General features: G+C 43.6%; 1 protein-coding gene across 2 annotated transcripts in view; it reads left to right on the plus strand.

The window, feature by feature from the left end:
• The window catches only part of DDX31 (DEAD-box helicase 31), a 171,550-nt gene extending 164,885 nt beyond the window's left edge, over positions 1-6,665 (plus strand). For both annotated transcript variants that reach the window (XM_082262938.1, XM_082262939.1), the window contains exon 21: positions 6,472-6,665. In XM_082262938.1, the coding sequence (XP_082119064.1) occupies positions 6,472-6,601 (130 nt within the window). In that variant the 3' untranslated portion in view covers positions 6,602-6,665. The remainder of the gene's footprint in view (positions 1-6,471) is intronic.
• Positions 6,666-13,528: the final 6,863 nt, after the last annotated feature.

Here is a 13,528-nt window from a genome sequence, read left to right on the forward strand (position 1 = left end):
AAAAAACTAGTTATCTGGCTTCCTTGCTAAACCAATGAGTTTAATACTTTGAACTGCCAACCCAGAACAATTATGTTAGCTTCAGGAGTTCTGACTCCCCTCTGGTTCAGTGTCTCAAAGTATTTATAATACAGAATCAGCATTATAGCCTGGCAGAAGGTCTGCGAAGGCATCCTATATATCAGGGGTCTCCAAACTTTCTAAAAAATGGGGCAGTTTACTGTCCTTCAAACATTAGAGGGGCCAAACTGTGGCCAGTGGGCGTAAACAATGCCCAATCTTTGGTATTAAGGGGAGAAATAGTTGGTGTCAATGAGAGGAATGGTTCCCTTATTTTTGCTGTCATTGGAAGAAATGATGCCCCATCATTGGTGTCAATGAAAGTAATAGTGCCCCATTGTTGGTGTCATTGGCAGGAATAGTGCCCCATTGTTGGTGCCAGTGGCAGAAATGATGTCCCGTTGTTGCTATCAGTGGCAGGAATAGTGCCCCATTGTTGGTGCCAGTGGCAGAAATGATGTCCCGTTGTTGGTATCAGTGGCAGGAATAGTGCCCCATTGTTGGTGCCAGTAGCAGAAATTGTGCCCCATTGTTGGTGCCAGTGGCAGAAATTATGCCCCATTGTTGGTATCAGTGGCAGGAATAGTGCCCCAGTGTTGGTGCCACACGCAGAAATCTTGCCCCATTGTTGCTATCAGTGGCAGGAATAGTGCCCCATTGTTGGTGCCAGTGGCAGAAATTATGTCTCATTGTTGGTATCAGTGGCAGAAATTATGTCTCATTGTTGGTATCAGTGGCAGAAATTATGCCCCATTGTTGGTGCCAGTGGCAGAAATTATGTCTCATTGTTGGTATCAGTGGCAGAAATTATGCCCCATTGTTGGTGCCAGTGGCAGAAATTATGTCTCATTGTTGGTATCAGTGGCAGAAATTATGCCCCATTGTTGGTGCCAGTGGCAGAAATTATGCCCCATTGTTGGTATCAGTGGCATGAATAGTGCCCCATTGTTGGTGCCAGTGGCAGAAATTATGTCCCATTGTTGGCATCAGTGGCAGCAATAGTGCCCCATTGTTGGTGCCAGTGGCGGAAATGATGCCCCATTGTTGGTGCCAGTGGCAGAAATGATGCCCCATTGTTGGTGCCAGTGGCAGAAAATGTATGCCCCATTGTTGGTATCAGTGGCAGGAATAGTGCCCCATTGTTGGTGCCAGTGGCAGAAATCATGCCCCATTGTTGGTATCATTGGCAGGAATAGTGCCCCATTGTTGGTGCCAGTGGCAGAAATTATGCCCCATTGTTGGTGCCAGTGACAGGAATAATGCCTCAAGGTCCAGGAGAAGGCAAGCAAAGGGCCACAGTTTGGAAAATCACTGTTATGTATTAACTAATATGCAAACCCAACATTTCATATCCCTGATATGTGCCTGCTGTACCATGTACTTGTAAAAAAGAGTCTCCTGCTCTCTTTGCATTGCTCCTATGTGTGAAATCCCTGGTGTTCCTATCAGTCCCTCTGCTCTCCTATTAAAAACTGTCCACACTAAGCAGGAGAACAGACATTGGGCAATTCTCTAGCTATGCTGAGAATTCAGCCTGCTCTCCTTTGTTGATCAGATTTGTCCTGACACGCCCCTACCCCCTATCAGTGTGCTGCAGTTTCTCCTCCCACAGCTCTTATTCAGCTGACAACAGAGGGAATGTGATCACTTATAAAAAAAGGGAAAAGGGTATTTATAATGCGTTTCATATCTATACACAAGTGTTTTACCTTTATTTTTATTTTAAACTATATGGGTTGTTTTACAAGGTTATCATTTACAATCACTTTGAGTACAGGTTTTTTAAACCTTTATATATATATATATATATATATACACACACACACACTAACACACACATGACAAGACCAGAGAGGGACTCCACTTTTGCCTCAATGTGTGTGTATGTGTATAGATACAATATATACAGTATATATTAAATAGTGGGGTGCACTTAGTCCAAACAATCCAGTACATACAGGGGTTGTGTTGTACTTACCTTTGTACCGGATGTACAAATGTCTCTGAAGATTGCAGCAGCATATTGAAGTGCGGAAATCATTTAGACTATATACATATATATTATACTGTAGATTTTTACAATTATTATTTATTTATTATTCTTAATATAAGATGTGCATCTCAGAGGTTTTAGAAGTCCTAAATGGTTAGTTAGCATTGTGATGGGAGGCTGTATTATCTCACGTAGCCTTAGGATGTTAACAAGCTTCCCGTCCCACTAGCCTGGCTCATCCAGCCTTCCCCTCTCCTAAGCGTTTGTTGTGACAGGTAGGTGCATGATTGCTAATTAGGTGATTAGACGAATTCAGTAGAGACCTTTGACCTGACATCTGAGTCACCACCCAGCAAACTGCAGCAATTTTGGAGCACAACTCCCTCCCGCATGGTCACCTCTTCAGGCCATACAACTGTGCGGTCCACTGTCACTAATTAATAGGGGATTACAAGCTATTGATTAAGTCTGTTTTACCTTTGCTTGACAGCTGTGCTGTATACAGGGCAGCCGTGACACCTGACCTGTCAGATTACAACTCCGCTTCCTGTCATGATGGCCCTACTGAAAACCTTACAGCAAACTATCTTATCTACTTGTGTTCATGGATGTTCTTTTCATTCCAGTTTTCATATATGGTGACTAATTGTGTGAAATATTATGACTAGAATGTGTATTCTCTGACCGTCTTTTGTATCATGCCCGCAGTCTTTCATCATCTCTTGTATCTTGTCTGCAGTCTCTGACCATCTCTTGTATCTTGTCTGCAGTCTCTAACCATCTCTTGCATCATGTCTGCAGTCTCTAACCATCTCTTGTATCATGTATGCAGTCTCTAACCATCTCTTGTACCATGTCTGCAGTCTCTAACCATCTCTTGTACCATGTCTGCAGTCTCTAACCATCTCTTGTATCATGTCTGCAGTCTCTAACCATCTCTTGGATCATGTATGCAGTCTCTAACCATCTCTTTTATCATGTCTACAATCTCTGATCATCTCTTATATCATGTCTGCAATCTCTAACTATCTCTTGGATCGTGTATGCAGTCTCTGATCATCTCTTGCATCACGTCTGCAGTCTCTAACCATCTCTTGTATCATGTCTGCAGTCTCTAACCATCTCTTGGATGATGTATTCAGTCTCTAACCATCTCTTTTACTGTCTACAGTTTCTGATCATCGCTTGTATCATGTCTGCAGTCTCTGACCATCTCTTGTATCATGTCTGCAGTCTCTAACCATCTCTTGTATCTTGTCTGCAGTCTCTGACTATCTATTTTATCATGTCTACAGTCTCTGACCATCTCTTGTATCATGTCTGCAGTCTCTAACCATCTCTTGTATCAATTTACATCAAGGACTAGTAAGCCCCACCAAAAATGGCGGTGTGAGGGCTGAAGTGGGGGGGGGGGACTTTACTGGTACCCAGTAACAGGTTTAAACCACAAACCGGTAAAAAATATATATAATCTTTATTTCATATTTTACATAAAGCAAGTGTGCACAAAACAAAAAACATACAGAGACATCAAAAACATTGTATATAAAAACAATTGCAATTTCTCAATATAACCTCAGATGATCAGCCAATACGGCTAAATCCAACAGACAATGCCCGACATGTTTCGCTGACGCTTCCTCAGGGGCAAGTAACTGAAATGAGATGATCTCTAGGGTTCTACATTGAAATATAAACATAGTGTTATCACTTATAATACATATTCCGCTGAGCGTATCACCAACACCGCAATGTACTTACTCACCAAGTAGCCCCCCCCCCCACCAGTAACTAGGTGGAAAAAGACAGGCTGAAGGGCATGCATTACAAGGTCTCCCCAGGGACGAGTGCGGGAGCAGGTATAAAGTTATTTGACACATAAGGTTTCATTTATGCTATGGGGTACCAAAAAATGTGTCCGCATAGATAAATCAGTGAACCGCAAAGTGATATAATAAAGAGATATTGTCATTACAAAAGGGGTAGCATCATACCTATTTTTTTAAAATAATACTTGAAAGTGTATTTAGATATGGCACATGGTATACAGGATATACGTATATGGCAGCATGTATATCAGATCTACAGATCTCCACTGGAATGGACTGAACTGTTCCCCATGTTTTTTCAGTTTGTTAAAAAGGAACAACTTATGTAGGAGGATTGATTTCATTTCTGCGTATCCCCTGAGGCCAGTCACTTCACTGGGTAGTCGTAAAGCATAGTACACACTAGTCTTTTTTTTTTTTTTTTTTTCGTTCAACCTAGCAGGGCTGAACAAAAACAAAAATTGACAGCTTAGGAGGAGCCACTGTACTAACTATCCATCGTTAGTACAGCGATCTCCCCTGCTGTTCTATTGTGTTCTGATAGGGGGATGCCTCCCCCTGCCAGAACACTCCAGTCATTGCCTGAGAGCGCTGATCGGGAGTCGACCGGCAGACCTTTTTCTGTCATGCCCCTTCGACAGTAGCAGGCTTCTGTCAGACCGACTGCAATACTCGCGGCCCGAATGTCAGCTGGTTTCTATTGGGCCGGCCTACGCCGCCCGACATTCGACCCGTTAGTATTAGACTTAAGGGTTTACAACCACTTTAAGGCTCTCCATATCTGCTTTGTTGTAAAAAGCCTGTTAATTACATTGCTCAACAGCTAAAGCTGCAACATAGAAAGGCAATTGTACTCTCAGTCCTAGCCTGTTAACATTGATTCCTAAAAAGTTTCCTTCAGATTTCTCTTTAAAAAAAATTCAAATCCCGTTTTATAGATGTCACCTCTATTAAATGTTTATTTGCAAAGACAACATTTTATATAAGCAATGAAAAAGCAGATCTAACCCAGTCTGCTTAGAGATAATGATTATAAGATAAACTAATTAGCAAGTATGTCATTTTCATTGAAATTCTGTCAGGCCTTTGTCTATAGACTGCTATTGAGATTAGAAGAGCCTTGCATATGTTTTACGAAATTTGACGACTCCATGTACATAGACAAAACTATATATGGAACTAGAAATGTCTTCCGCCATTGACCTGAATGTTATAGATGTCATAATGCTATGGGAACCTTTTTCCATATTGTATGGGAATGCCCAAAGATACATCAGTTTTGGTCCAGTATTACCTCCTTTATGGAAACAAAATTGGCCTTACCCAACATCTGTTCTCCAGCCAGGTGTTTACTCGGAGATCTGGATGAGGAATACCTGGGTGCCTCTCAGAAGGTCCTGGTTAGATTCCTCTTTTTTATTCAAAAAAGCTATTGTTCTTTGCTTGGAGAAACTAGACCTCCCCCCTGCCTTAAGGCCCGTACACACGATAAATCTGTAGGGAAAATTCGTCCGACGACCGATATGCCGATTTTCGGATTGTTAGTATGGTGCTTTCGACAGCCGACTCCGACTTTTCGGCCGACAAAATCCTGATGTGCAGGCTATATAATTTTTGTCGTCCGTCAAAACAACGTCCGATTTTCTTCTCATTAGTACAGATTTAGACGGAAAAAATCTTAAGAGCAAGACTAGGCATGCTCAGAGACGAAAAAACACATACAAAACAATCCAACACATGACATCACTGCTGAAGTAGAATTCTGTCGTACGGGAAAATTCGTATGAAAATAACCTCTTCACTTTCCACATTAGACTAGCATGCCACAAAAAACGGACGACAGATCGTTCGATAATCTGATCGTGTGTACGGACGGGGCTTTACAAATGTGGATTGATCTGATCAACCATGCGCCGCCCGTGTTTAAAACAACCTTTACTGCCAGGAGCTGTCCAAAAAATAGTAGATAGAATATGGGCAGAGTGGACCACCACAGTCTGGGGAGTGGTTGAAATTGAATTAGTGTAGGAACCATGCTTACATAGATCTATGGGCTGGTGTCCTGTGTTTTATTTTTATTTCCCACTGCACACTTGTATATCTAACTGGAATGCTATGCTTCTTCTAAAATTGTCCTAATCACCAACTGTTTGGTTTTGTTACCATTGTATTTTCTGTTGCCTTTTACGCAATACCTGGGTACTTTATGTAAGCTATTTCTTCTGTATTATTGTCAATTTGTATATTGCCAGTAGAGCCTAGCCAAGGGTGACCTCATGGGCCCTTGCTAAGGTCCTACAAGTTGACACACTAGTGCTGTTTAATAATGCTTTCTCAGGATACTTGAGATCCTCAAGATTCTCAAGACCTTTCAGGAAGGTCCATGAAGTCACCCTCCTTGGGGTGGTGGGGTGGCATATAAGATTTTAAAATTTTCTCTTCTTTTTTTTATTCCTGTGGGTGGGGCTCTATCTAATAAGATAGATAAAATAAAATGTTTCCATTTTGATGCAAGGTCTGCGTTAAATGCTTTTATTTGGTATATAAGACCAGGCCAAGTAAATCTTATATATTTTTTCTCTTTTACAGATCTGACGGGCATAAATTAGTCAGTAAGAAAAAGCGTTTTTCGGATCTGCTGAGGTCAGAATATTCCAGTGGTTTAACACCGAAAAGCAAGAAAAACAAGAAGTCCAAAAATGAAGATATAGAGACGTAACATGGGAAATCTTAGTTGTCCAATCAAAGTTTCTGCACCTAGAAGAGTGAAATGAGCCAAGCTTGCAGTCCTGCGTACCGTGGAAATGCAGATTTGGTAGCCCTGGTGTTTGGTTCTCATCTCTTGCCTCCTTAGGTTTTTGAGGAACCTCACTAGTGTGAATATTGGCTATTTGCCATAGTCCTTTAATAATAAGAAAAACAAATTGTGCTGTGAAAGTATTTAGAGGATGCCTGAAAATGTCATCCCTAAAACTCACATACAGCAAGAGCGTCATTCTTATCCTTACAGTAATGATTAGAGCCTAATGCTAGCCTTACGTGTGGATTTCACTTCTCATCAATCCTGCAAACTGAACAAGAGAAATCAATCCATGCAAAACAGCGTTAATGGGGGAATCTCCTCTGCCAGTTATTGTATTCTGACAGCCGAAGCACCCCTGGCAGCCTGAATACCTGAACAGTGACTGTATCTGATAGGATGCATTCACTGTTCAACCGACAATTTTCATTGTTCTTGTTATTTCCTATTCATCCAGTTTTATATTGTAGGGCTTGTACAGTATCATTGTTTGTGAAAGGGGAAGGGTGATACCAGATTTCGCCTCCTGGTGGCATTGCAGGTGAAGGATGATATAGTTAATTACAGAATAGCAAGGAGTGGGGGAGGGACCCTTCTGTCTAATTAAAGATTATATATTGTTTTCCTGAAAACCCTTTTTATAAAAAGTTGAACAGAAGCTTTGTCCATTTGTTATTTCTCTGCATTGTTGACTAGCTGGATGATTTTCATTCATTATGTGGTTGATTTGTCGAACGACTTGCTACCAAGAAGCACCATGTGATTGATGACTAGTATTCTGCCAATACTCACAGCAATTTCAAGGCAACCTAGCTCAATGGAGTCCTAAAACAAACAAGACTGTTAGCGGCAGTTTGCCTTGATCTGTTCCGCCACTTTTGCATATGAAGACTTCAGGAACTTTCTCAGCATCCAGTCAGTCAAGACCAGCTATTGGAGGAGCCAGCTGACTCCTTCCAGTTCAATTTTACTACTTTGGAAAATCACACCTCTAAGAATGATCCCTTTGAAAATTAAAGTGTCTGTGTGTGTTGACACTCACTAACAGAGTCAGTGTATTTCAGTCATCGGCACCATCAGAAGGTACACCGCAAGCAACCAGGGAAACCTCTTCTACTGTATATCCCCCTGTAATCCTGGAATCAATTGTTTGACTTCCCTGACTTTGCAACACAAATTGATCCTTATCAGACACTCAGTGAAGCAAAAGGTCTACAAAAGATGATGCTGGCAATACATTAAGCAAAGTTCATCCGGTCCTCATGAACTGACTGAAATTCAAGCCATGGGTGGCGCTGTTAGCACAACCTGCCCAACATCCTTCCATTTCAAAATTGGAGACAGACAGAAAATTGCCAGCCAAACAGTGGCTTCGACCAATCCTATGCAGCCACTATTTGGGTATTCTGACAGTCATGGGTGCCAGCTCACAATAGTCAGCAGTAGAGATTTTTTAATCCATGTTGTTTAGCATAGATGGGGGAAATGAGTGATTTTTCTCATTTAGTGTACGACCAGTTTAATCTCTGACCTCTGCAGCCATCCCTTGTCCATTCAGCCAACGAGGAATGTAAGGTGGGTGAAACTCAATTCCAAGTACTCCACAAGCATTCGGCTCAGGGGATCTTGACGCCGGAGGAGTCAAGACTCCCAATCAATGTCTTGGAACTCCAAGCGCGCATTGAATCAGACAATGCCACTGCTGTGGCTTATGTCAGCCACCAAGGGGGCCCAAGAAGTGTCCTAATGGCTCTGGAGGTAGCCAGCATTCTAAGGTGGGCAGAATGGTTTGTTCCAGCCCTTTCCGCCTTACACATTTCCGGGGTAGAAAATTGGCAGGGAGATTACCTCAGTCGGCTGGCATTGGACCACAGGGATGGTCCCTTCATCCGGAGGTATTTCATCAGCTGTGTCTCCAGTGTGGCACCCCCGAGGTGAATCTGTTGGCATCTTCGCTCAACAGAAAGGTGCAGAGGTTTCTGGCTCAGTCAAGGGATCCTCTGGCAGACACCACAGGGGCGCTGGTTGCCCCATGGAGTCAGTATCGTCTTATTAATGCCTTCCCTCCTCTCAAGCTTCTGCCAAGACTTCTACGCAGGATCAAGGTAGAAGGGATTCCGGTCATCTTCGTGGCCCTGGACTGGCCTAGCTGGGCTTGGTACGCCGATCTGGTGCGGCTGGTCGCCGACGTTCCTTGGCAGCTTCCTCTCAGGGGGGATCTGCTGTCCCAAGGACCGATCTTCCATCCTGCTTTACAGTCGCTGGCTTTGACGGCTTGGCTGTTGAACGCCAGGTGCTGAAGGATAGGGGTTTATCTGAGTCGGTGATTCCTAAACTGTTGAAAGCTAGGAAATCTTTCTCTAGGATCTACCATTGTATGTTGAAGACGTACATTGCGTGGTGTAAGTCTCTTGGGGTCCTTCCTCACTCCTTCTCGGTGGCTCGGATATTGACCTTCCTTCAACGGGGGTTGAGCAGAAATTTACCTTGAGTACCAGCAAGGGTCATGCGTCGGCTTTGTTGGTCTTCCAACGACCTGGTACGTACCTTTCTTCAGGGTGTCTGACGTTTGATTCCTCCAGTGCAGGCTCCGTTGCCACCTTGGGATCTTAATTTGGTGCTTTCATAGAATTTTATTGTATAACAACATTTCTAAAAACAATTCATACAACAATAGTAAATAAATCCCACTGAGCAGTAGTATAAATCTACTGTACTCTATAATACCCCAGAGTGTTGGTATGCTTTGCGTCTGATAATGCTGGTAAAATAAGAGCTTTATGTGCCAACGAGTTTCCCCAAATAACGCTTCATCAGGGCTTATGAGATTGAAATAGCATTTTTATAGGAAGAAGCAATAACATTGAACCAGTATCTCTCAACATATGTATAATTGCTGTGCTGTTGTGGTTGGTTGTTGAGGTATGTCCCACGCAGTATATGCACAAATATGGTATATGCATAAATGAGTACACCCCAACAGTTTTGTCAGAAAACCTTTACTTTCCTTTCAGAATCAACATTTTCTATGGGACACTATACTACAAAATACTCCCACAAATACGGCCCATTAATTGTAACCAAGATTTGTTAATTTCCACATACAAAAAAATATTTTTCCTAACAAATTCATTCAGGAACATGTTGCAAAAATGAATACACCCCAATGAAAGTCTTAAGAGCAAAGCTAAATTTTAGACAACAAAATTCTAATTAACAAGAATTCAACTACAGGTGAGTCTAATTATTCATTAAACAGGTTTTCAGCAGACAGCTGATTATAAAAGGTTGTTAACAAAGAAATATCACAAGGTCCGAGAAAGAAAATAATGTCTTTACACAAGAAAAGTGAAGGCTACAAGAAGATCAGCAGAATGCTGCAGCAAAAGTGATACAAAAATGTAACAAAGATTGGAACTGCAACCGTCTCAGAGAGACGTCCAGGCCATCTATGGAAGTTAACACCTCGACAGAAGTTCATTGCAGTTAACTAAAGTAGAAAACCAAATTGCGGTAATTGTTTCCCCTGACACAATACAGCATACACTGCAGAGGAATAGCATGCATGGGTGTCATCCACGAAGGAAGCCTCTCCAAAAGCCCATGTACAAAAAAGCCCACCTAGACTTTGCCAGAGCCAATGCTGAAAAAGAAGACTATTGGGACTCTACTCTGGCAGTGGCGGAACTATCAGAGTCGCAGCAGTCGCGCCTTGGAGTTCCACCACTGTGGGGGGGGGCCCGCCGGCTCCTGCCAGTTCTGGATGTGGATGTGCTACTCTGCTGTGTGAGTGAGTGCCTCCCTCCTCAGAGTCAGTCGGATATGGCACTTTTCCACTGCAAGTAACTGCTTGCCTCCATGCTCCACTCGGCACTTCTTGGCCCTGCTCGGCGTGGTATGAGTCGGCACCTTTCAGCACTGTATAGGCTCTGCTCTACTCGGCTCGGTTTTCTTTTCCACTGTTGTAGTAATTAGTACTAAGTGGGTGGGATTACAACGATTCTCTGACCAATCAGTGGCTAGTAGTGACAAACAATCAATGCTGAATGCAAAGGATTGTGGGATATGCTATCGGTACGGCCTGCTTGGAACCCCAACCGAGGTGGTACTGTTTAAGTGAGCCCTACCGACGCCATACCATGTAGTGGAAAAGTGCCGCTGTACCAAAACGTACCAAACCGTTCTAACCCGTACCATGCAGTGGAAAAGCTCCAAACCGATCCGTACCATGCAGTGGAAAAGCGCTTATAGTTGCACCACACGGGGGGAGGAATCTGTGGTCGGCTGTTAAGAGGCTGAGCTGAGCTCACTTACTACGATGAATAATGCCCCATACACACGTGCAGATTATCTGCAGACTTTTGTCTGCAGACTTACCTTTTCTATGTAGTGCAAGGGCCTGCCGGATTGCATACAAATTGAAAGTGTTTAGGTTTGACCTCATATTATATGGTTTTGGTAAGTCTGCAGACAAAAGTCTGCAGATAATCTGCACATGTGTATGGGGCATTAGAGAGCCAGCCAGCCAGCCAATCCATGTAGAGCAGGGAGTAGAGAGGCGGAGTTTCACAGACATTGAAGGAGAGTCAGCCAATTAGAAGGTGGTGGAGCTCTCCCCTCTGCGAGTAGACTCACATGCATGCATCCCTGGACTGTGGAGGCCGTTTTCGTGACCACTGAGCTGAGGGGAATCGACTGACGGGCGGCTATATAAGTGTCAGTGACAAATTGCTCCACCACTGATCCCAACCTCCACCATTGCTGCCTCTTACTGATCCCACACCACAGATTTCATCCCTATCCCCCCCCCCCCATCACTTCTACAGAGATCCTTGGTGGTGGGGGGATGGGATCAGTAAGAGGCAGAGGTGGGGGAGGATGGCACCACCACTAATCCCCCCCTCTCCACCATCACTGATCCCACCCCCCCCTCACCACCATCACTGACCCCCACCCCCCCTTCACCACCATCACTGATCCCAGCCACTTCCCCACCATTGCCGCCACTGATCCCAGCCACTTCCCCACCATCGCCACCACTGATCCCACCCCCTCCCCACCATCGCCACCACTGATCCCACCCCCATCGCCGCCACTATTACTGGTCCCATTCCCCACTCCCCACCAGTCCTGCCACTGATCCCACACCCCCCTTTCCCCACCGGCACTATTATAGGTAATTAAATCATGTATAAATGTTGTAATATGAATTAGATCACAAAATGCAAAAATTTCAGTAGCGCAGGAATGGTGGTACCTCCTAGCCAGCTTTAAGTGCTTAAAGTACATTGAGAAAACAGACTATAATATAAAAACTGAATTACTGCACACTTCAGCTTAAAATCGATTAAAAGTCCATAAACTCAAATGGGCAATAACTTGAAGATCTCATCCAGGGAAGAGCAACAAATGTGATTTGAGAGGGGACACCCTCACTCTTCACCACCAATGTGCCGGGAATAATACAGATGAATGGGAGGCTCACCAGACCACTATGCCTACCCACTCTCATGGATCAGGCACAAATAGCGTATTATCACAGATGTATTCCATCCAGTATGGATCAGCTCCTCTCCAGGTGGAGCTGACAGGGGACCGAAGGCGGCCACTACTCGTGTATTTGGTTATTAATGAGCGATTTTCTCATCCACAAAGTGAGTGTAATGTGTGCTGTTTTATTTGAATGAAATTAAGTTGAAACGGTATCACATTAGTGGAGGATTGTTTTTATCTCTACATATACCGGTGAGAGGAAACAGTGCTGGAGAGGAGCTGATCTATACTGGATGGAATACATCTGTGATAATATGCTATTTGTGCTATATGAACCTTCTCCTCCCCTTGTTATGAAATGACTTCTACAAATAAAATGCAGCAAGTGTGAGATGTTGGCTTTGGAAATTACATTATAAGCCCTCATTTACATTTGCTTAAAAACACATGGTTCATTGTATTTTTACTGCTCTTCCTGAAGGTGCAAAGACTGCGTCTGCTATGCTTGGGGTATCTCCTGTTGAATGCAACCCATCTACTGTGGATCGCTCTTCAGAGGGTAACAATTGTGTAAATGAGCCCTAATTCAGTATCCCAGTTTTATTTTAACTGTAGTGGTCTACCACCATTGACATAATTTTATAAAAAGTTGGAATAACAAAATAAATGAAATTTGGCTTTTTAACCACTTGCCGATTGCCTAACGTCTATCTACGTCGGCAGTCAGCCCCTCACAGGCAAAGTGAGGTAGATATACGTCGCTAGCCTGTGAGGCTCTAGGGAGCGAGCGCGCGCCGCCGGAGGCGCGCTCCCGCTCGCTCACGGACCCCCCCCCCACGCGTGTGAGCGGCGGACCCGATGTCCGCCGGGCACTCGCAATCGTCGGTTACACCGGGAGAAAGGCAGGCGGCTAATGTAAACAAAGCCGCCTGTCATTCTTCCCTGTGTAACAGCAACAGATCATACGGTCCTGCTATGTAGGACCGTAGATCTCTGCTGTTACATGAAAAGCCACATCCAATCACAGTTAGAAGCACGCCCCTAGGGACACACTTAACCCCTCCTTCTCCAATAAAGTTAACCCCTTCCCTGCCAGTGTCATTATTACAGTAACAGTGCATATGTATAGCACTGATTACTGTAGTAATGTCACTGGTAACCCCAAAAGTGTCAAAAATGTCAGTCAAGGGTACGATCTGTCCACCGCAATGTTGCAGTCCCGCAAAAAAAAAAAATCGCAGATCGCCGCCATTACTCGTTAAAAAAAAAAAACAATAAAAATTACAAAAATCTTTCCCTTAGTTAGTAAACGCAATAACTTTTGCACAAACCAATCAAAATACGCTTTTTGCA

Source organism: Pelophylax lessonae, assembly GCF_965119305.1.
Source record: "Pelophylax lessonae genome assembly, chromosome: 7".
Lineage (NCBI taxonomy): Eukaryota > Metazoa > Chordata > Amphibia > Anura > Ranidae > Pelophylax > Pelophylax lessonae.